This window comes from Ursus maritimus, unplaced genomic scaffold (genome assembly GCF_017311325.1).
Source record: "Ursus maritimus isolate PB19 unplaced genomic scaffold, ASM1731132v1 scaffold_5, whole genome shotgun sequence".
NCBI lineage: Eukaryota > Metazoa > Chordata > Mammalia > Carnivora > Ursidae > Ursus > Ursus maritimus.
Window position 1 is genome coordinate 77,750,864 of NW_024426663.1, and position 24,026 is coordinate 77,774,889.

Below are 24,026 nucleotides of genomic sequence, written 5' to 3' on the forward strand. Positions count from 1 at the left end.
TCGGAAGAATCTAAAGCTTCCCCTAATCCCTCCACACCCAAGCCATCTGTTTTTCCTTTTCTTTCTTTCTTTTTTTTTTTTTTTTTCGGTCATAACCTCTCTTCTCTTTTTTTCCCAATAGTTTTGTTGTTTTTGCATGTTGAAAATGTTTCAGAAAATACAGAGAAGCATTTTTGAAAAGAACCAAAACCTCACACAAAATCCCATTTCTCAGAGACAGCTAATTAATTTAATGTTACATGTTGGTATCTATTTCAACACATGAATAAGGGTGTGCGTGTGTGTGTGCACACGCTCGCACATATGTGTTTCTACTTGAGAGGTATTTGGACTTTTCCTTTTTTTTTTTTTTAAAGATTTTATTTATTTATTTTTTTGACAGAGAGATAGAGACAGCCAGTGAGAGAGGGAACACAGGCAGGGGGAGTGGGAGAGGAAGAAGCAGGCTCCCAGCGGTGGAGCCTGATGTGGGGCTCGATCCCATAACGCCAGGATCACGCCCTGAGCCGAAGGCAGACGCTTCACGACTGCGCCACCTAGGCGCTCCTGGACTTTTCCTTTTTGTTAAACCAAAATATGATTATTCCAGGCACACTGTTTGTGATTTTTTTTTTTATTTGACAGTATGTCCCACACGGCTGTCCGTGTCAGTGGAGATAGGAGCCATTTAAGCGGCTGCATTGTACAAGCATACCTCAGAGAGACTGTGGATCCGTCCAGACCACTGCAATTAAGCAGCTGTCTTAGTAGAGCAAGTCATGACTTTTTTTGGTTTCCCAGTGCATATAAAAGTTATGTTTACACTTTACTATAGCCTATCAAGTGTGGGATAGCACCATATCTTTAAAAAAATCGATGTGTAAATAAATAATAAAAATAAAAATAAATTAAGCTAAATAAATTAAAAAGTCAATGTTAAGTGTGTTTTAAAGATTTTATTTATTTATTTGAGAGAGAGAGCACGATCAGGAAAGACATTGAGAGGGAGAGGGAGAAGCAGACTCCCTGAGGAGCAGAGAGCCCAACTCAGGGCTTGATCTCAGGACGCTGGGATCATGACCTGAGCCGAAGGCAGACACTTAACCGACTGAGCCACCCAGGCGCCCCCACACCTGTATTTTAAAATACTTTCTTGCTAAAAAAATTCTAACCATCATCTGAGCTTTCAGCAAGTTATAGTCCCTGATCACAGATCATGATAACAAATCTAGTAATAGAAGTTTGAAATACATGATTACCAAAATGTGACACAGGGACATGAGGGGAGAAAATGCTGTTGGGAAAATGGTGCTGATAGACCTGTCCAGCATGTGGCCACCACGGACGTTCAACTTGTAAAAATGCCGTGTGTGGAAAGTACAGTAAAGCAAAGGGCAATATAATGAGGCATGCTTGTATTCCATTTTATGAGCATACCATAATTTATTTAACCTGTACCTTAATAACTGAGGTTGACTCTGTATTACAACAGTATAAACATCCTCATGCCTCTTCGCGCTGTTGTCCGTTGATTTCCTTAGGAGAAATTTTGGGATTTCTGTGTTAAACATTCTACATTAGTGTTCTAACGTCATGAGGAGCATTCTTGATCTTTTTCAATCTCATAGACCAAAACAACTCCTCTCAAATTTACATTTTTTTTAAAAGCATGTTTAGTTTTTTTTAAAGATTGTCTTAGAGGGGCGCCTGGATGGCTCAGTCATTAAGCGTCTGCCTTCGGCTCAGGGCTTGATCCCGGCGTTCTGGGATCGAGCCCCGCATCGGGCTCCTCCGCTGGGAGCCTGCTTCTTCCTCTCCCACTCCCCCTGCCTGTGTTCCCTCTCTCACTGGCTGTCTCTATCTCTGTCAAATAAATAAATAAAATCCTTAAAAAAAAAAAAAAGATTTATCTTAGAAAGTGAGAGTGTGCACGCACTGGAAGAGAGGGAGAGAATCTCAAGCAGACTCCCCGCTAAGTGTGGAGCTGGAGGCGGGGCTCGATCTCACAAACTTGAGATCATGACTTGAGCCGAAATCAGGAGTCAGTCGAGGGTGTCTGGGTAGCTCAGTCGGTTAAGCATCTGCCTTCAGTCATGATCTCAGGGTCCTGGGATCAAGCCCTGCATTGGGCTCTCCGCTCAGTGGGGAGTCTGCTTCTCCCTCTCTCTCTGCCCCTCCCACTGTTCATGCATGTGCACGTGCACACGCACTCATGGGCTCTCTTTCTGTCTCAAATAAAATCTTTTTTAGAAAATTTAATTAAAAATAAAAGGTCAGTCATTTAACTGACTGCGCCACCCAGGCGCCCCCATTTATTTTTTAAAGTAGGCTCCATGCCTGGTGGGGGGCTTAAACTCATGACCCTGAGACCAAGAGTCACATGCTCTACCAACTGAGCTAGTCAGGCACCCCACCAAATTTACATTTTTGAGAACTCAGGCGGTCAAGTATTTTTTACATGTTTTATTTGCCATTGGTGTTTCAGTTTTTGTGTTTTTGTGTTTCAATCTTTTTCAAAGATTCTATTTTTGCATAATCTCTACCAACCGTGGGGCTCAAACTCATAGCCCCGAAAGAGTTGAATGCTCTACTGACTGAGCCAGCCAGGCGCCCCAGCAGTCACATTTAATGGACTTTTTCTTTTATTGTGCTTAGAAAGTCCTTCCCCATCTAAAAATTAACCTAATTTTTTAAATCAACTGTATTATTTACATTTAAGTAATGCCTGTCATTTCTTTTGACATAGCGTGAAATGGGAGTCTAGGTATCATTTACAAACAGTAAATAGTTTTCTCAATATCACGTATCAAGTACATTTTTCTACTAATTTGAAATTTCACCTTTATTATGTGTGAAATATCCATAATCCAGTGAGGTTTATTTCTGGACTCAGAGGCCTAGTCTCTGGATCTCTTTATCCTATGTCAGTAACAGTCTTCTTTTAAGATTTTATTTATTTATTTGAGAGAGAGTGAGCACAAGGAGGGGTGGAGGGCTGGAAAGGCAGAGGGAAAGGGAGAAGCAGACTCCCCGCTGAGCAGGGAGCCCAGGACGCTGGGATCATGACCTGAGCTGAAAGCAGATGCTTAACTGACTGAGCCACCCAGACATCCCTGGACTGTTATTTATCGTTATTACCATTATTTAAGAGACAATCTGAGGGAACCTTTGAAAAGTCATCTGAAATGGCAATAGTCAGCTGTTTTCATTCTTTTTTAGTTTTAAATGGCATTTCCATATGTGTGTCTGTGCTCAGGGTAGAAGTTTTTTTTAATTCTAGTAGACGTCATAGCATTACATTAGTTTCAGGTGTACAGTATAGTGACTCCAGGCTTCTGTACATTTCCCTGCTCTATTCTTCAGCTCAGTGCCGCGCACACGCCGCCATGATGCGTGAATGCTTGCTGTTGATGCCTGAGGGAGCCTCTTCCTCACGTCTAGAAAGTACTATTCCAAATTTGTTTTGCGTTTTTATTAAAAATGAGCATGCAGTGCCATCACATACCTTTTTTTGGCATCTTTTGAAATGTCATATCTTTTAACCCAGAAATATAATTGAATTCATTCGTAGGTTTCCTGTTGTCATATTACCCCTGCATCCCTAGAATAAACCCAGCGTGGCCATCGCACGTCACTCTTCCAGCGTGCGCCTAGATTTAACAGGTCTTTGTCCCTTTGCGGTGTCCGAATTGTGTTAATCTCATAAAATAAGCTGGATAATGTTCTCTTCTTGTTTTCTGGAACTGTTTATTAGAGCGGGAGTTATTTTTTTTTATTTGAAGATTTCTTCCTGGTATGATCTCTTGAGCTTTATGTCTTTTTTTTTTTTGGTCCTAGTTCTTTGACCACTTTAATTTTTTACTTAGCTCTTAATCAGTGTATTGGTTTTCTGTGTCTTGGGACAATTTTTTAGTCATTTATATTTTTCCAGAAGGCATTTAGTTCATTCAGATCTATTCGTTATAGGAGAGGATTCCCTTACAGCTTCTTAAAATCTCACTTTTCTCATTTGCAATGTTGTGCACTACTAAATATTGATCATACTTGATAGAGATTTGTCTACTGTGTGGAATTTGAAGAACCAGCTCTTGCTTTTCTTGATCGTTCTGCTTTGGGAGAAGGGCTTTATGTACTTTCTGATCCATTAATGTCTACTTTGAGTGCTAACCTTTAGCACTTTTTCTTTCCTTTTCTTTTCTTTTCTTTCTTTCTTTCTTTCTTTCTTTCTTTCTTTCTTTCTAAAGATTTTATTTATTTGACAGAGGGGAGCACAAGCAGGGGGAGGGGCAGAGGGAAAGGGAGAATTAGACTCCCCAACTGAGCAGGGAGCCCGATGTGGGACTCGATCCCAGTACCCTGGGATCATGACCTGAGCTGAAGACAGACGCTTAGCCAACTGAGGCACCCTTCTCTCCTTCTTTCTCTTGTTGGTTTTTTTTTTTTTTGCAGTTGAAAATATATTTCTTTTTTATTAACTTTTATTTAATTTTATTATTTAATTTTTTTTAAGATTTTATTTCTGAGTCATCTCTATACCCACCATGGGGCTTGAACTCACAACCAAGAGATCAAGAGTCACATGCTTCACCCACTGAGCCAGCTAGGTAGCCTTTATTTTTATTATTTAATTTTATTGCAAATGAAATGCATGCTTGTTGAAACAAAGTTCATACAGAAGCATATCAAGTGAAAAAATTCAAACTCCCCTTCTCCCCTCCCCCGTCAATCCCACTCGTCCCCATAGATAATGATAAAAACGGAGGAGAAAGTCTTTCTAGAACCAGTTCTACTTTTTCTATGCATTTATGTATACGTAGGTTTTGTTTCAGGTTAAATCCTTTCTTGCTCCTGTGTCTGGGGAAGGAATCACCAGCCAGGTAACCGGGAGCCATCCCTGTATCTCACGGTTGGGGGTTGACTGGGCTGAGAAGGAGGCAGGCGCTTCTTGACCAGGAGCTCTGTGATTGCAGTCAGGTTGGTGGGAGGGGCAGCGGTCGCTGAGGCTTCCTGTCTTGTCTGTCTGTCTTCTGGGCTGAGAAGTGACTCAGTGAGCTGGGACTGGAACAGGTTCTGTATCTTCTATCCTCATGTGCTTCTGGCTCCAGGGTAGCCAGAGTTCCTCCGTGGAAGCTCAGAACTTCAAAGGTCTATGCCCCTAGAGGGAGAGCCAGGAAGAAGCTTGTGTTGCCTTCATTAATGTGGCTGCAGAAATCGCAGCATCATTGCTGCCGCTTTTTACTCGAGACAGACACTGAGGCTGCCCAGGTTCAAGGGTCCCAAATGTAGATCGGTGGGAGGTGTGACAGAGAAGTTACAGAAACCGTCACACATTTATGGCTTTCACATAAATGGTGTTACTATAGGGACACCTGGGTGGCTGAGCCGGTTGAACATCTGACTCTTGGTTTTGGCTCAGGTCGTGATCGCAGGGTCGTGGGATCGAGCCCTGCTTCGGCTCTGTGCCCAGCATGGAGTCTGCTTGGGATTCTCTCTCCCTCTCCCTCTGCCCCTCCCCCCTGTGCTCATGCTCGCTCTCACTCTCTCTCTGTCTCTCAAATAAATCTCTTTTTTAAAAGTGTTATGGGACACCCACGTGGCTCAGTCAGTTAAGTGACTGCCCTCGGCTGAGGTTATGATCCCGGCGTCCTGGGATTGAGTCCCACATCGGGCTCCCTGCTCAGCGGGGAGTCTGCTTCTCCCTCTCTCTGCCTTCCCCCTGCTCGTGCTCACGCTCTCTCTCAAATAAGTAAATAACAACTTTAAAAAATGCAAATAAAATTAAAAATGGTGTTACTATAAGGAGTTAATGCTGTACCTATCCCTCTGGGACTTACCATTTTCTCCTGAAGCTTTCTTCATGTCGTTATCCATCCATTCATGGCGTTCTTTGTTACGGTTGCGTAAGGATCTGTGATACAGCTGTTACATGAGTGATAAATATCTATTGATGGACCCAGTTTTCCCATTTTTCAAATAGGAATGGCTTCATTTACCCACACTGGAGGGGACAGTGGCAGACCAGGCTCTCATTCTCTCCCAAGTGCTTTATTTCTGGACAAAGCCCTTGACATTCAGATGGGAGGGGTTTGGGTCTTCCCTCGTTCTCCACAGCAGCAGAGAATGTTCCCTGGAAAATGGGTTGGGACCATTTCACCCACAATTTAGGGAAGGAAGGAGGCAGAGTGTCAGTTAAGGTTACCTACCACCTTGCTCTAGCGATCCAGGCCTCTTTTTTTTTTTTTTTTAATAGTTACTTTGGACCTAAAGAACTTTGTTGAGCTTTGTCAACAACTTGATTGTTGAATAAATATACAAAACTGATCTTGACGAGGGAGTAAAATTTCAGAATATTCCCTGAAATTCTGATTTTTTTTTTAAAGATGTATTTATTTTAGAGAGAGAGAGCAGGAGGGGCAGAGGGGGAGAGAGAATCTCAAGCAGACTGCCTGCTGAGCACGGAGCCCAGTGCGGGACCTCGATCTCACGACCCTGGTTCAATTAATCGCTATCTTATAGAGCTGGTGAGCCCAACTAAATGTTTGTAGGAAAGAGGCAGGAATGTAAATACCCAGAATTTTAAAGACGTAAGGTTTGTGGAAAACGGGAGAAGTTTCTCTTATTTAAACGCGTACATTTTACGTCCCTCAGGTTGGAGTGATTGATTTTTCCCTCTACTTTAAGGATGTGCAGGAGCTTGATAGCGGCAAAGAGTAAGTACCGCCCTGCCTGCTGCCTGCTCTTCACATTTTTAATGAAATTCTGGCAAAGAATGCTACATTTGTGTTCGCTTTGTGTGCCATTTTCATTTTCGTTGGGTGTTTTTAGTTACAGAAATAATACATTAATATTCCCATGTGCAGGGAGTTGAGCTCTGCAGAATGGAGAGGACAAGTGAAATGTCCCCACTCACACTGTCCCCGCATCTCCAGCTCAATCCCACGCCTGCTCCTCCCCCAGAGGAAGCTACTTGTGTGTCCTCCCACGGCTTTTCTAAACGCCTTGCGGGGATATATTTGTTGGTAGTATAATTTGCCTTACGGTTTGTTTGAATATAAACGGGACGGTACTATTAAATAGACATGTTGCCTTTGGATTTGTTCTTCGATCCTAGCGTGTCTTGGATGTCTCTTCTTGCCACGCGTACCTCTCCCTTGTTAACGAGAGCATTCTTTTAAAGGAGCTGTTCTGGGGGGAAAAAGGAAACAAAGCAGCTTGTGTGTATAACATGCTACCACTTGAGTTGTGGTAACGAAGGTCCGTGCATATTTATATGCCGTACTTCCGTACTCATGGACCATTTCTAGAGGAGCTCACAGGCCTGCTAACCCTGGCCGCCTGGAAGGGAAGAGGCCGGGAGGCAGCCATGGGAGGGCGTTTCACTGTAAACCCTGGGGTCGTGTTTGGATATCTTATCACCTGTCTTTCGAATGTGTTCTGACAAGGATTCCCACGGTCTCTGTGCCCTAGCAGCACACCTTATCTGGCAGTGGGAACCCTGTTCATGCTTCAGGCGTCTTGAGGACGAGGATTCACCCACTTGAGACTTGAACAAAAATATATTCTTGGGGCGCCTGGCGGGCTCAGTCGGCAAAGTGTGCGACTCTTGATCTTGGGGTTGCAAGTTTGAGCCCCACGTTGGATATAAAGATAACTGAAAAATAAAATGTATATACACATATATAGTTAATGTAAAGAAATGGAAATAAACTGATTATCTTATCATTAAAGGGAGAGGTGAATAAATTATGGAACATTCAAAATATTCCACTCCGCGATATATTATGCAGACAGAACAAATTTGACCTATGGGGGAAAGTAGACTTACAGGCATTTCCACAAGGTATTATCCAGTGAGAAAAGTAGGATACTGAGAAGTGTAGACTGTTGCCCCCTGAACAGCACGGGTTCAAACTGCTCAAGTCTACTTACACACAGGTTTTTGTTTTTTTTTTTTTTTCAGTAAATACAGTACAGTACTGTAAATGTGTTTTCCTTAATGATTTTCTCTCCTTTTTTTTTTTAAGATTTATTTATTTATTTTAGAGAAGAGCAGAAGGGGGGCAGAAGGAGAGGGAGAGAGAGAATCTCAAGCAGACTCTGTGCCGAGCGTGGAGCCTGGTGTGGGGCTCTCCATCTCACAAACCTGAGATCAGACCTGAGCCGAAATCGAGTCGGCCACTTAACCGACTGCACCACCCAGGCGTCCCCCCACCTTATGATTTTCTTAATAACGTTTTCTTTAACTTATTTCATTGTAAGACTATAGTCCATAATACCCATAACACACAAAATATGTGGTAATTGATTATTTAATTGATAAGGCTTCCAGTCAATAGAGGGCTATTAGTGAAGTTTTTGAGAAGTCAAAAGTTATATGCCGATTTTCAGCTGCACAGGGGTTGGCGCCCCAACCCTTGCATTATTCAAGGATCAACCGTGTATCATTTTTATAAACAAACCTAAGAAATCCCTAAAATATCTTTTGTTTCAATTACATATCCGATATATATGTATAATACAGACGGATATTATGATCGTATGCACATAGGCTCAGCAGACTGTTCCTGTGGGTTACCTGCAGAGCTGTGTGAAGGGCATCACAGGTAAAAGAAAAAAATGGACCGTGCTGAATAATCCAGCACCTGTGTAGAATGAGCCCCTGTGTGAACACATGTATGTAGGTAAAGAAATTGCGGGGGGGGGGGAGCCTAACTTTAAAATGTAAAAGCCTTTTTTTTTTTTTTTTTTAGCCAGACGGGTCAGCTTTATGTTTTGAAAAGCCTCTGGTCCCCTTTTCTGAGCCACCTTCTTTCCCTTCAGCATGACAAGGGCTGCTTCATCTGCCACCTCTGAGGCCATTTGCACATGGCCATCGGTGTTTGCACCTTGTGTGCCAGATGGCTTTCTTGTCTCTTTCCAAATGCCTGGTCTGCCAGGGCAGGAGGGCGTCTGCCGGAGGCCTGCTCACGTTTCTGCATCTCCCAAGGCCCTGGCTGCTGTCCCCATGACACCTCACCCCTTGGCCAGCTTTGCCCTCTGTTCACTCCGGGACCGGGACGGGCAGACGTTACTACTAAGGTCTGACTGTCCCTTCGTTTCCTGATGACATTAGTACTTCCTCAAGGTGATCGGCACGTTGGGGGATGGTTTTCAAAGTATTAGCCACGAATAAAAGGAATTTCTCTCTTTTTATGCTCTTTTTTAAAAGGCACGAAAGAATTACTGATGTCCTCGATCAAAAAAATTACGTGGAAGAACTTAACCGGCACTTAAGGTAGGACTCGCTCCTTTTTCCAGTGTTACAGTTCGTTCTCAATACCTGATTATCGTTTCATGGAGTATTTTTCAATTACCATATATTCATAACTGACTCTTTTTCCAAACCAAAAAAAAAGGTTATCATGCTTGTACAGACTAGAGAAGTATGATTTCTTGATAAGGAGCCTTGGGAATTCTTTGGTTCTTTGTTTTGTGCAGTTAGACAATGTAGGAAGTCACCAGATTACACCTTGAGTCTCCACCCCTCGCCCCTCAGCCACCCAGTTGGAAGTCACTGCCACGGGAAACACTGTTGCTGGTAGGAATCAGCAAGCATCCCTCTGGGGTGCCGGGGCAGTATAAAAGGGTTGAAAACCACCGGGCTAGACCTTTGATGACAATTCAGTAGCAAATAGCAGGCGTCTGTACCTTGGTTTTTCATTTTAATTGGAAAGCTGCTGCTGTTTCATGAAGCACGAGCCGATGGCGGTGTCAGTGAAGAGCGGGCAGAGATTCTCAGTCTGACGTGTTTGGGAGACCTCCTGTTCTCTGTGTCTCCGAATCCGCTCCGAGAGTGTGCGGCGCACGTTAGCTCTGCTCCACGGGAGCAGCCCCTCTGGCCCCAAGCGCCAGTGAGACAGCTGAAGGAGCTGGCACGTCGTCGGAGAGCAGGGACAGCTGCTCCAGGTTCTCCTTAGCTGTGATGTTGGCTGCTATTGTGAGACATTCTTGATAGATCCCTCATTTACTGAGTGTTTTTATAAGGAGCAGAGGTCAGATTTTATCAAATGCCCTTTCGCATCAAGGTAATCATGACTTTTATCTCTTAATCTGTTGATAGGGTGTATTTGATTAGTAGATGTCTTCATACTGAGCCATTTCTCTATCACAGGGATACGCTCTACTTGATTGTAGTTTTATTATATTTTATTCTTTAAAGATTTTATTTGAGAGAGAGAGAGCATGAGCAGGGGGACTGGGAGAGGGAGAAGCAGACACCCTCTGAGCAAGGAGCCCGCTGTGGGGCTCTATCCCAGGACCCTGAGATCATGACCAGAGCCGGAGGCAGACGCTTCACCGTATAAACCACCCAGGCCCCCTTGATTGTAGTTTTAATAATCATTTTTTCATATGTAAACTGAGCTGATTGCTCTAGAGTTTTCCTCTCCGGCATGGTGTCAGGGTTATGCGGCTTCACAAAATGAATTAGGAAGAGCTTCTGGTTCATGAGCATTATTTGCTGCTTGAAAACATGAAGCTCGGGGTGCCGCGCTGGCTCTGTCGGTGGAGTGCACAACTCTCGATCCCAGGGTCGTGAGTTCGAGCCCCATGTTTGGTGTAGTAAGTACTTAAAAAATTTTTTTTCTCAAAGAAAACAGAAAATGTGAAGCTCAAAGCCTTTATTGAGGCAGTACTTTGCCAGCTTTTCAGTTTTTCCTCAGTTTGTTTATCTAGGTTTTTTTCCTTCTGAAGATATGTCTCTTTTGGTCATTTATATTTTCTAAGAAAGGTATAAATTTTAGTGACATTTTCTAAGTTATATAGTTGGAATAGAACTGAAAATTGTATACTTTTAAAAATTGTAATTCCCAGGGTGCCTGGGTGGCTCAGTCGGTTAAACATCCGATGCTTGGTCTTGGATCAGGTCTCGATCTCAGTCATGACTTCAAGCCTCACGTTGGGCTTTACCCTGAATGTGGCGCCCACTTAAAAAACAAACAAACAAAAAAACAAATTGTAATTCCCTCCTTATCTTTTGTTTTGTTTTCCCTTTTTCATTTTGTGTCATTGTGTTCCCCCCCACCCCCGGCAAATGTTCGAACCTTGATCCACTAGCCTCGTCAGGTTTGTGTCTTTGTCCCCCCACCCCCACCCCACTGGCAAAAGGCACCAGTTCGGGGGAGTAGGGCCTGTTGCCTAAAAGTACAGGCTCTGGAGCCAGAGCACCTGGGCTCAGACCTTGGCGCCCCCCAGAGGGAGATGCACGTGAGTGAGTTTTCCAGTGTAAGTTACGGTATCCTCATCCGTGAAACAGGTGACAGTAGGATTCACCGACAGGATCGTGGGGAGGGTCACGTGAGCTGATGCTCTGAAAGTGCCTCGAGCAAACGGCCTGAAAGGAAGCTACTGCTTGTTATTGTTGCCATTATTTTTATTGTTTATCAGATTTACATCCGTTTGACATGTTTTTCAGTAGGAAAGTAGTACGGATCACTTAAAGAGTATTTGAAAAATGAGGCAAAGTATAAAAACGATTTAAAAACCACCTTTGATCCTACAGCCCCAAAGTACCAGTATCTTGTTACGGATACGGATCTAGATACGTGACCACCAGCACATTTTGGTTCCCATCTATCGTGTTAGGGAGAAAAAAACTATTTCCTTTCCAGCTGGCTTAAAGAGAAATGGGTAGCATATTTTGGGGGAAAGACATTGAGACCTTTGCCGTAAATGTACACACTCGCACACATACGTACGTATTTAGAATTCTCGTCTCTGAGTTCGTTGGAGACCCTCGGCTCTCCATCCATCACACAGGAAACCTAGGAATGTGTTCTCATCGTTCATAGGCTGCGGAGACAGCCTTCATAAGCTCACTGTTACTTAATGTATTGTTTTCTCTAGCTGCACAGTTGGGGATCTTCAGAGCAAGATAGATGGCTTGGAAAAGACGAATTCAAAACTTCAAGAAGAGGTTTGTAACTTACTGAAGTTCTCAGAACACAATGGCCCGAAGTGAAGAGACGGTATGGTTGGTGTATCCGACCGGAGCTTCTCGCTGGTTGGATCGGGAATTGCTAAGCGTGGGTTGAGCTGCACGGGGGGATCAGGCGTTCTCAGAGTTCTGCATCCTCAGAATGTCTGTGTTCAGCCCTGTCCGGGGCTTCCCGTGAGCCAGTGCAGCCAATCATGAGCCAGTTCTAAGTGACTTAGGTTTTACCACCTCACAGTGCACCCGGGGAAGACCAGGCCTCCTTGGGAAAGCCCAGCTCCTGTGATGAATGTGCTTTTCTCTTCCTCTCTACCCACCTTCCTCTGATGTAGTCTGTCCCCCTGCTGCCCAGAAGGCACAGACTCTGTTATGAGGTAAAAGTAACCCTCGTGCACCCCTTCTGTGTGTCGGCCTCTCAGGAACATGGAACCAGTCTCCCCACAGTGTGGTCTTTCTCTGCTTTCTCACTAGGAAGAGAGAGAATGAAAGGACAGGAAGAAGGAGGGCTGAGGCCGAGGAAGAAAGCTTGCTGCCAGCTGCCCGGCAGTCTCCTTGGTGGACACATCTTGTCTCCTGTTAGCAGGAGGGGGGTTGCTCAGCCTTTCTGAGGCTTTCCACAGGTAGCGGTCCCTGGCTGCTCGGGCCTCCCCACCAGGTCTCCCTGGGGAGGAAGAGGGCTGTGACAGGGGCCAGGGCGTGACCCCCACCTCGATGTGGAGGCAGGTTATGGCCACAGGAGAGACACAGAGCATGCCTTTGTATGGAGGGCCCGGTTTGAAGGCTTACTCTAAACTCACTGCTCTCTCCCACAAGGCCAGCCCTAAAAAGCTTTAAGGAGAGGAGCTCAGATTTGTGTGAGGAAAAGGAAATTCAAAGGTGGCCTTCATAGATGGGCTTCCCGGGAGCAGCTTCACCACACCTAGAATTGGAGGACCCACGTTTCCCTGGGATGGGTGGGCCTCTGGGCCTCAGTTTAGGTAGGCAGGTCTTTGAGCCTCGTGATTCTCATCTCCAAACTGGATGATAACCCATACCTTACAATGTTGTTGTAAAAAATTAGTGTTATATAAAGGTGCCTAATACAACACTTGGCGCGTGGAGACACGCGTGGAGTTTAGATCAAACAGACTGATTCTTTGTTCTCCCTGGTGAGGTGGCATACTTTCAATGAAGTTCTAATTTTAGTTTTTGAAACTAAACAACTGGGTTATTTTTTTTCTTCAAAGGCCAACAATTGTAACAGAAAACATGCTTTAGAGAAAAGTCCCGCTCTTCACGGTGTGCTCTGTCCGTCTTCAGAGGAGGGAAGGGAATTAGGGTCCGGCTTTTGCCTGCTTCTTCCCTCATAGCAACTGGCACCTCCTAGAGCCTTTAAGTTTCTTATTTGGGTGCAGCAGTTTATGGTTAGAAACCCCAGTCATGGGTTGTGAGTCCGCTTGGACTTAGATGCTGTTGACGAAGAGGAGCAAGGAGTTCAGTGCTTCACAGTCCCCCCTCAGTGAGTGACGCCAGGAGTACAGCCAAGTTCCAGTCTTCTTTTCCCTTCCCCAGCCTGCCCTTCTCTCCAGGCTGTGTGCAGAGGCTGGGTAAGGAGGGGTTGGTGGGTGTGCTCACGCCTCTGCCTGCCCCTCCTGAGAGCCTCCCCTCAGCAGATCCCTGAAGGCATTCTGTTGTATACACTTTGCCCTAAACCCTGGTAACTCAAGGACAGGAAGATGCCTTTCCAGGGCCGATCTTCAGTGGTTTGGTCGTGACTCCTTCCCCAGAATGCTTTCACTCTCCCCCTAGGGATAAAATATCCTTTGGCTTATTGGCTGGAAAAACTGAAAAGAATGAAGAATCAGAACAAAAGCCCATAATCCCTTTGCTAAGTAAGAGCTACTGTTATCATTTTTATCATTGTTTATATAGTCCCCAACTTTTCCTAAGCATTTTTAACCTAGGTGATTTTTTTTTAATTAGAGGTGAGAACATCCTATAGAACCCTTTTTCCTATCGATATTATACCCTAAGTATGTTCTCAAGTCATCAAAAGCCTTTGCAAACATTCTGATGCTACATGTTTGTTCGTTGCTCCCACTGTCATTCGTTAAACCGTTGCTCCAGTATTAGGCATTCAAGTGTCTGTCATAGTTTGTGTCGGTAAATTTTTGCCCACATTAACTAGTTTGCTCTCATTGTTTTACAACTATTTCAGTGTATTAGCTATTCAAAACCAAGAAATAAAATAAAAAACAAAGTATCAAATATGTGGAAATCTATCGTCACTTGCGAAGGTGCCAGGCGTCAGCTTTTAATTTGAACGGTGAGATTAATTTTGACGTTAAGAAACATAAAAATCTTTCTTTATCAGCTTTCAGCTGCAACAGACCGGATTTGTTCGCTTCAAGAAGAGCAGCAACAATTAAGAGAACAAAACGAGTTAATTCGTGAAAGAAGTGAGAAGAGCGTGGAGGTGAGACGCAGGTCTCATGGCGGGGCGGGACGTTGCAAGCACGCACACGTCCCATACACACGTACACGCGCCTGCCGCTTGCACGCATATGTCCGGCACGCTTTACGCGTGTATGCGCCCCTGGCGCACGCCTCACGCATGCGTGTTTGCATCCCCGACAGACTTCAAGCTCCCGGTGCGGCAGTGACGCAGGCAGCACGTAGTACGCAGCTGCCTCGTTTGGTGCCACTGCGCGGTCCCAGCTCCTCGCGGGCCGCTTGGACCGCCGCTCCCGGACCTCTGGGCCTTTGCGCTCCAAACCTCCGCTCACGTGCCGGGTGCTCTGCGATGCCCCCGGAGCCCGTGGGTGGGCCTGGGTGCCCCGCCCCTGCTCCCGCGGCTCTTCGCGCCTCCCTCCGTTAGAGAACCCATCTCCTGTGCTGCGGAGCTGCTGGCTGGCGGCCGTCTTACTTGATGACCCGAGATCAGAGACCGTAGCTGAAGAACATGCCAGATAAATGAAAATCCACGCTGAATTGGGGCCTTTCCCACTAAGAACAACTGCTCTGCTTTAAACAAAATTAAATATAAGTTGTTTTCCGAACCCAACTTTTCAAAAGTCTGTTGGCTTGCTCTCATCCTTGACGTTCAAAGATATTTTTGAAATATCTTTTAACCTTTCTCTGTTATGCTTAAAACATAGAAATTGTCCTACATCTTTAAAAATTATGGCAGATTTTTTAATGGTTTTTTTTCTTACTTTAAATAGGCTCCACGCCCAACGTGGGGTTTTGAACTCATGACCCTCAGATGAAGGGTCACATGCTCTACCGACTGAGCCAGCCCGGCATCCCCCTGGTGTATTTTAAAATATTTCGTAGTTCGCTCACTTCCATAAGCAAACCATTCTCCTTGGTGTTCTTGTTTGACACAGATAACAAAACAAGACACAAAAGTTGAGCTGGAGACTTACAAGCAAACTCGGCAAGGTCTGGATGAAATGTATAGTGATGTGTGGAAGCAGCTAAAAGAAGAGAAGAAAATCCGTTTGGTGAGTGTGCGGGACTAGGCGTCTTCAGAAAGAATTCCCCAGTAGCCTGTCAGGTTCTTTGTCGGCACTTTCCACAAAAGTGCTTAGATCTGCTTTTAAAAACGAATGAGTTTTTTGGGGCACCTGAAGCGTGTGTCTTCGGCTGGGGTCGTGATTCCAGGGTCCTGGGATCCAGCCCCTGGTCGGACTCCCTGCTCAGTGGGGAGTCTGCTTCTCCCTCTGCCTCTTCCCCTCCCCCCTGCTCAGGCTTTCCCCTATTTCTCTCTCTCAAATAAAATTTTAAAACAAAACTTTTATATAAAGTTTTTAAAATGTGAAAAAATATATTCATAGAGAATCGAGAATTGTCCCTTAAAAAAATTTTTTTTAAGGGGCTTACTTAGTTTACCACTAAGTTCTTCACTTTTTCGAATTTTATAAACCTTTATCAGGGATCACTGTGAGACCAGATTCATGGTTGCTTTGCCAGTACAGTTGCTTTGCCTCAGTCCCAGCCTCTAGTTTGTTCTTTCCACCCAATCTGCATACCAGTGACCAATGTTTTGTTTTTTGTGTTATTTATGTAGGCTCCACACCCATCATGGGGCTCGAACTCACAGCCCTGAGATCAGGAGTCCCGGGTGCTACCAACTGAGCCATCCAGGCACCCCAGCCTTGGACCTGCTTTGTTTCTTTCTTTCTTTGTACCAATGTGGAGACGTGTGTCCTGAGTTACCCAGGACAGAACTGGTTCAACATGGTCACACCCTTGTTGGCCATATTCTAGCAACCCATTCCAAAAACTCTAACATGGCAACGTCATGTTGCCGGGCAGATGTTCTTTCAGACTGTGCCCTCTGGTCTTTGGGTCTTTGGGTGGCTAGAACTCGAGGCTGAGTGCCACGTACCAGCTTTATATTGACTGCATACAGAGCCAGTTTTCCTCATAAAATGAGAACAAGGGGAAAACTTAATCTAGTCCTGCTCCAGACAGACTCTCCTAAATCTCCCTAACCTGTTCTCACTTGGGTTTTTCATTTCTGGCACTGCCCAGGATACAGCCTCAGGTAAACACATCTCTGTATCTACTTCAATAACATTTTCCTTATTAATACCCTCTTAAGGAACTAGAAAAAGAACTGGAGTTACAGATTGGAATGAAGACAGAAATGGAAATTGCCATGAAGCTGCTAGAAAAGGACACCCACGAGAAGCAGGACACCTTGGTCGCCCTCCGCCAGCAGCTGGAAGAAGTCAAAGCGATTAATTTACAGATGTTCCACAAAGTTCAGGTGGGAGTTGGCTTTGTGTCTGTCCCACAGCCTGTCTTGTTGCTGCTTGTCGCAGGCTGCCTCTCGGTCTGTCCCCGTTCTTCCTGCAGGAGAGAGAGGACACATCTGTGAGGCGCTGGCATGCGGCAGGCCCGGTCCCTAGGCCCTATCGTGCATTCCTGTGCTTACTTTATTTGGGCCTCCCAGCAGCCCCTGAGAAAAGTTTATAACGTGGGGGAAACGTAAGTGACAGGGCAGAACGCGGTGACTGCGTCACATCCTTGGGCTGGCCCAGCTCCTAAGTAGAGCTGACAGTAGAGCCATGTCTTCCGAATCCAAACCTGAACTCGGCCTATTGTTCCCTTCACTGTCTCCGTAGCGTCTGTCCCCTTCTACCTCAGTGACTGTGCACCCCCAGGAGGTGGTGAAGCGGAGGAAGGAACGATATAGTTAGTATTGTCTTTCCAAGCTCTGCCGTGACGTTCGTCTTGCCGAGTTTCCAGCCGTGCAGCTGGCTGCTCGCCTCTCCTATCGTGTTCAAGTGGTCCAGGGGAGCTAGGCCAGGAAGAATCACTCGGGCCACGGTTTGAAAGCGAGCATCTAAAATCACAAAGCTTGGGCATCTGGGTGGCTCAGTCGGTTAAGCGTCTGCCTTCAGCTCAGGTCATGATCCCAGAGTCCTGGGATCGAGCCCCCATCGGGGCTGTCTGCTCGGCGGGGAGTCTGCTTCTCCCTCTCCCTCTGCTCCTCCCCCCTGCTCCTGCGTGTACTCTTTCTCAGTGTCTCTCTCTCTCTCAAATAAAAAAATCTTTAAAATAAAAAATAAAATCACAAAGCTTCCTTGCCCAGAAGCTACAGCAGCGCCCGGGACCATTCTCTGTCGTTCTCAAAACTTCCCTTTTTTTGAAGTTCTGTTTTCTGTTTTTAATGCCCTTCTGTCCCACTTCCTTTTCCCTAGCTGATGCGTCTGTGTGAGAGATGGCATGAGGGCAGACACACGTGTTCTTTTGTCCTGCCTTTTTAAAACTGTTATGTAACCGACATTATCATAATAGCAGCAGTTGGAAATTATAAGGAGAAAATGGAAAATAGTTTCACTGTTTTCCCTCCTGACACATTCTCTATTTTAATTTGTTCATGTTTTCTTCTGCTTGGGGTCCATCTGTAACCGTAATCTTAATGCACATTAGGGGAAGCCATACTGTTGGAATAACCTTGCGGACTCTAAAATAGAGAGCGTTCCAGACCAGCAGTTTTGCTCCCCGTAGTCCCACAGGGACCCAGGCTAGTGGCAGCTCCAGTTGTCCAGGCCACTCTCATTGGTGCCATTCTTGCCAGTGGAAGGGGAGAGAAAAGCAAAAGTCCAGAGGCAGGATTTCTTCCCAGACAGTGAGAGAAGTTGCACACATCATTCCATTCGATTCCACAGTGAAGGGCCAGGCAGCACGGCCAGACGTGGCTGCGAGGGAAGCCTGGGGCTGGCATGTCTGGGCTGCCAGACTGACGAAGGGGAGCACAGGGGTTAAATGACGTGGTTGTCGCTACCTCCATTGGCCCCACTGAGCTCCTGGAAGTCCCATCCAGTCCCAGAGTCCTCACTGTCCGCAGCCCCTGGGTGACTGGCAGCGCTCTCCATGGAGCCCACAAGGCCTGTGTTTGAACTGCAAGACCAGCTGTCTTTCTCACAGTAACCCGTCCGGCCCAGCAGAAAATGGTGGAGCCACACAGGATTGTCAAATGCATGTTTGCAAAGGGAAACAAGGGACACATAGGGCAGACTCCAGCGTGCTGTGGCCCTCACTGCGTTTCTGGGCAGGAACCATGAAGGCTGGCCAGGGAGCCGGGGGTGCCGTTTGTGAGCCTGTCCAGCTACCCTTCCTCTGTTGACTGAAGAACTTGACAGCCAACCTCGGTGGTCCCTGAGAGGGCTGCCATCTCCATGGGCCACGGGAAGCGGGCTCTTAGGGCGGGGGGCCTTCCTGGGGGCTGCACGGCTGTCGCGGCCAGCTCCTTCCTGGTGTCAGTGCTGGCCTGGAGGTTGTCTTAAGGATCAAACAGTCACAGATATTCTTCAGGCCTGACTGGGGGCTTTTGGGACAATCCAGTCCCCTCGGTCATTGTGTGTGTGTTTCTCCTCAGTCCGTGTGTTGGTGTCCACGGTTTACTGTCCCATTTATTCAGCACAGTTCTGTGCCTGCCTCATGGCTTTGCTCCGTCAGTCCCTCCCTCCCGTCTCACATCAGCGGCCAGCCGTCTGCTGCAGCAGCCCGCAGGGTGCTTCCCGCACCCCTGCCCTCTGCTGCAGCATATCGTGGGGCCTCCGGGGCTCCCTTGCCAGTTCCTCTCACTTCCTTCAGGGCGCAGAAGCAGGTGGCTTTTCTGAGCCTCAGGCTGCTGCCCTTGGACTCTGTCCCATGTCCCTGCGGACCCCTCCTCGCTCTCGGCACCCACAGCAGCACTCTGGCTCTTCACAGCCACCGTCCCTGGAGCCCTGGCGCGCTGGGCCTGGATTCCACGTCCAGGTTTGGGCAGGTGGCAGTTCTGCTCATTGTTCGCCACGATGAACAAGGGTCACCGGCTCTCTGGCTTATCCCACCTGCTTTGAGGCGCCCTCCCTGTCTGCTGGGTCAATGCCGCGTACAGTACATCTCCTGGCATCCCTCAGTGTGGGGTCCGCCGTAATAAAACACCCCTCGTTTTCTTTTCTCCTCATCCCTGCTCCCAGCCTTGCTCCTCTGGGCCCACGTTCTAGAGTGTATGGGTGTTTGTCGTTCTAAAATGCATATCATTTGAGTACGTGGATTTTAATTTACATGGGTATTGCACATGGCTCTCGTCTCTTCCTTTTTCGCCCTCAGAGCTACACGCATCCAGGGTGTACCTGGTTTGGGCTTCAAAGTGGTTAGTCCTGGTGAACGTGGTCACTGCCTCTTGCCTGTCCCCGCAGCGGTGGACGGTGTTCCTGCCATTCCACCGGCACGAGCACCCCCGTGGCGGCTGGTTTACATGTCCCCCCGGGGGATCAGGAGAGTCTCTGGCGGACAGAAGCTGGAGTGCCTGCCGGACAGACACTTCCTGTGTGTCCTTGGTTTGCGGAAGCCCGGCCGCGCCGTTGTCCATCATACCCGCACACGCCGCCCCCTCCAGCCCTGTCTGGCGATGTCTGTATTCTGAGTGCGCCTGTTTTATGTGCGTTTGCCGGCCTAGTGAGTGTCAGCGTCCCTTCATATGATTGGTAGCCGTTCGTGTTTCCTGTTCTTGCCTGTTCATGTTTTTTGTCCTTTTTTTTTTAATTGAAGTATAGTTGACATTAGTTGCCAGGTGTACAACATAGTGAATGGAGTTCTGTTGCACACAGCTCATCACGGTAAGTGCCGTCACCCTCTGTCACCATACAACATGATGACAGTATTTATTGACTCTATTGCCTATGCTGTATTTTTCATCCCCATGATCTATTTAATATGTAAGTGGAAATTTTACCTCTTAATCCCCTTCACCTGTTTCTTCTATCCCCCGCCCCTCTAGAAGCCACCAGTTTGCTCCCTGTATTCTTGAGTCTTTTTCTGGTTTGTTTTGTTTTCTGGATTCCACATATAAGTGAAGTTATATAGTTTTTGTCTTTCACTCTCTAACTTATTTCACTTAGCGTGATTCCCTCTAGATCCATCCATGCGGCAAGATCCCATTCTTTCCTGCGGCTGAGTGATACTCCGTTGTGTGTACCCCCCACATCTTCTTTATCCGTTCATCTGTTGATGGACACTTGGGCTGCTTCCACATCTCGGCCCTTTGGAAATAATGGTGCAGTAAACATAGGGGTGCAGGTGTCTTTCGCGTTCGTGTTTTCATTTTCTTCGGTGAAATTGCTGGATCATGTAATATTTCTATTCTTACTTTTTTGAGGAACCTCCGTCTGTTTTCCACAGCGGCTGCACCCATGTACATTCCCCCCAACAGTGCGATGAGACAGGCGCGAGAACTGTGTTTAATAAGTGAAGCAGTAAACTGTGGTCACCGACACGGGTTGAGGGGAAATAAGCCAGAGACAACGACTGAGGGAACTGTATTGTCAAAGAAACCACGAGTCAGGCCCGAAGAATACCTGTGACTGATCCCTGACGCAACGTCCAGACCAGCAGACTGACACCAGCAGGAAGCTGGGCTCTACGTCCTCTACCAGCACCTGTTACTGCTTGTCTTTTTAACACTAGCCGTTGTCACCGGTGTGTGGTGATAGCTCTCTGTGGTTTTGATTTGCATTTCCTGCCGGTTAGTGACGACGGGCATCTTTTCACGTGTCTGTGGGCTGTCTGGATGTCTTCTGTAGGAAAACACCCATTCGGGTCCTCTGTCCATTGTTAATCAGATTATTTTTTGCTGTTGTTTGTTGTAGGCGTTCTTTGTATATTGTGGATACTAACCCCTGATCAGACATCTCATTTACAAATGTCTTCTCCCATTCAGGAGGTTACCATTTCATTTTCTTGATGGTTTCCTTCAGTGTGCAAAAACCTTTTAGTTTGATGTTGTCCCAGGAGTTTATTTTTACTTTTGTTTCCCTTGCCAGAAAAATGTTGCTAAGGCCAGTGTCCCAAGAGATAACAATCTGTGCTTTCTTTTAGGAGTTTTATGGTTTCAAGTCTCACATTTAGGTCTTTAATCCATTTGAGTTTATTTTTGTGTGTGGTGTATAAATGTGGTCCGGTTTCATTCTTTTCCACGTAGCTGTCCAGTTTTCTCAACACCATTTGTTGAAGAGACTGTCTTTTCCCTGTCTTATATTCCTGTCTCCTTTGTCATAGATTAATTGACCATCTGAGCTTGGGTTTACTCCTGGGCTCTCATCCTGCTCCATCGGTCTGGGCGTCCGTTTTTGTACAAGTACCGTACTGTTCTGATTACTACAGCTTTGTGGTACAGCTCGAACTCTAGGATTGTGATGTCTCCAGCTTTGTTCATTCTCAAAATTGCTTTGGTTATTTGGGGTCCTTTGTGGTTTCATACAAATTTTAAGGATTATTTGTTCTAGTTCTGTGAAATATACTGTTGGTATTTTGATAGGGATTGCATTGAATCTGTAGATTGCTTTGGATAGTATGGATTTTTTTTTTTTTAAGATTTTTAATTTATTTATTTGACAGAGATAGAGACAGCCAGCGAGAGAGGGAACACAAGCAGGGGGAGTGGGAGAGGAAGAAGCAGGCTCATAGCGGAGGAGCCTGATGTGGGGCTCGATCCTGCAACGCTGGGATCACGCCCTGAGCCGAAGGCAGCCGCTTAACCGCTGTGCCACCCAGGCGCCCCGGATAGTATGGATATTTTTAACAGTATTAATTCTTCCAGTCTGTAAGCAGCGTCTTTCTTTCTATCATCTTCAGTTTTTTTTCATCCATGTCTTATAGTCTTCACAAAAAGCGTCTTTCTTTCTATCATCTTCAGTTTTTTTTCATCCATGTCTTATAAGTCTTTCACCCTCTTGGTGAAGTTTATTCTTAGATACTTTATTATTTTTGATACAATTATAAATGGCGTTGTTTTTTTCTTTTTTTTTTTTTTAAAGATTTTATTTATTTATTTGACAGAGATAGAGACAGCCAGCGAGAGAGGGAACACAAGCAGGGGGAGTGGGAGAGGAAGAAGCAGGCTCATAGCGGAGGAGCCTGATGTGGGGCTCGATCCCATAACGCCGGGATCACGCCCTGAGCCGAAGGCAGACGCTTAACCGCTGTGCCACCCAGGCGCCCCCGGCGTTGTTTTTTTCTTAATTTCTCTTTGTACTATTTTGTTATTAGTGTAGAGAAATACAACAGACTTCTGTGTATTAATTTTGAATCTGCAACCTTACTGAATTCATTTATCTGTTCTAAAAATTTTTTGGAGTCTTTCAGGTTTTCTGTATTAGAGTATCACGTACTTGCAAATAGTGACCGTTTCACTTCTTTCTTACCAACTTGTATTCCTTTTATTTCTTTCCTTTTTTTTTTTTTTTAAAGATTTTATTTATTTATTTATTCGACAGAGATAGAGACAGCCAGCGAGAGAGGGAACACAAGCAAGGGTAGTGGGAGAGGAAGAAGCAGGCTCATAGCGGAAGAGCCTGATGTGGGGCTCGATCCTATAACGCCAGGATCACGCCCTGAGCCGAAGGCAGACGCTTAACCGCTGTGCCACCCGGGTGCCCCTCCTTTTATTTCTTTTTGTTGGCTAATTATTGTGGCTAGGACGTCCAGTCCTATGTTGAATAAAAGTGGGGAGAGTGGAAATCCTTGTGTTATTCCTGACCTTAGAGGAAAAGCTCTCAGTGTTTCTCCAGGGAGCCTGATGCTAGCTGTGGGTCTATCATATATGGCCTTGATGATGTTGAGGTATGTTCCATCTGCACCTGCTTTGTTGAGAGTTCTCATCACAAATGAATATTATATTTTGTCACATATTTTTTCTGCATCTGTTAAGATGCTCATACGGTTTTTACCCTTCATTGTTAATATGTTGTGTCACGTTGAGTGATTTGCAGATATTGGGCCAGCCCTGCATCCTGGAACAAATCCCATTTGACCATGGGGAATGATCCTTCTAATGGATCGTTGCATTCAGTTCACCAGTATTTTGTTGAGGACTTTGCTTCATCAGGGATGTTGACCTGTAGTTTTCTCTATAGTGCCTTTGTTCTGGTTTTTATATCCGGGCACGGCTGGCCTCATAGAATGAATTTGGAAGTTTTCCTTTCTCTTCTCTCTTTTTGGAATAGTTTGAGGAGGTTAAGTATTAACTCTGTTTAAATAAATATTTAGTAGAATTCCTGGGAAGCCATCTGGTCCTGGACTCTTGTTTGTTGGGGGTTTTTTGATTACAAATTAAGCTTCACCACTAGAAACTCCTTATTTCTTCCTGGTTCAGTCTGGAAGATCATAGGTCTCTAGGAATTTATCCATTCCTTTTAGGTTGTCCAGTGTGTTGGCCTAGGGTTTTTCATAGCCTTATCTTACAGTCCTTGATATTTCTGTGGTGTCAGTTGTTACTTTTCCTCGTTCATTTCTGTATTTATTTGAGCCCTCTCTCTTTTTCTTGCTGAGTCTGGCTAAAAGTTAATCAGTTTTGTTTATCTTTTCAAACAACCAGCTCCCGGTTTCATATGATCTTTTCTATTCTATTGTCTTTTTAGTCTCATTTCACTTGTATCCCCTCTTACCGTTATTATTTCCTTCCTTGTACTGACTTCGGGCTTTTGCCCTTCTTTTTCTAGCTACGTTAGGTATAAGGTTAGATTGTTTCTGTGAGATTTTTCTTGTTCCGGAGGGAGGCCTATATCACTATAAACTTCCTTCTTAGAACTGCTTT

The 24,026-nt window shown here is 45.7% G+C and overlaps 1 protein-coding gene across 3 annotated transcripts in view; it reads left to right on the forward strand.

Moving 5' to 3' along the window:
* RUFY1 (RUN and FYVE domain containing 1) overlaps nucleotides 1-24,026 on the forward strand; it is a 57,802-nt gene that overhangs the window by 17,817 nt on the left and 15,959 nt on the right. For all 3 annotated transcript variants that reach the window (XM_040622616.1, XM_040622617.1, XM_040622618.1), the window contains exons 6-11: nucleotides 6,628-6,689; nucleotides 9,188-9,253; nucleotides 11,863-11,932; nucleotides 14,304-14,405; nucleotides 15,319-15,435; nucleotides 16,539-16,706. In XM_040622616.1, coding sequence (XP_040478550.1) covers nucleotides 6,628-6,689; nucleotides 9,188-9,253; nucleotides 11,863-11,932; nucleotides 14,304-14,405; nucleotides 15,319-15,435; nucleotides 16,539-16,706 — 585 coding nt within the window. The remainder of the gene's footprint in view (nucleotides 1-6,627; nucleotides 6,690-9,187; nucleotides 9,254-11,862; nucleotides 11,933-14,303; nucleotides 14,406-15,318; nucleotides 15,436-16,538; nucleotides 16,707-24,026) is intronic.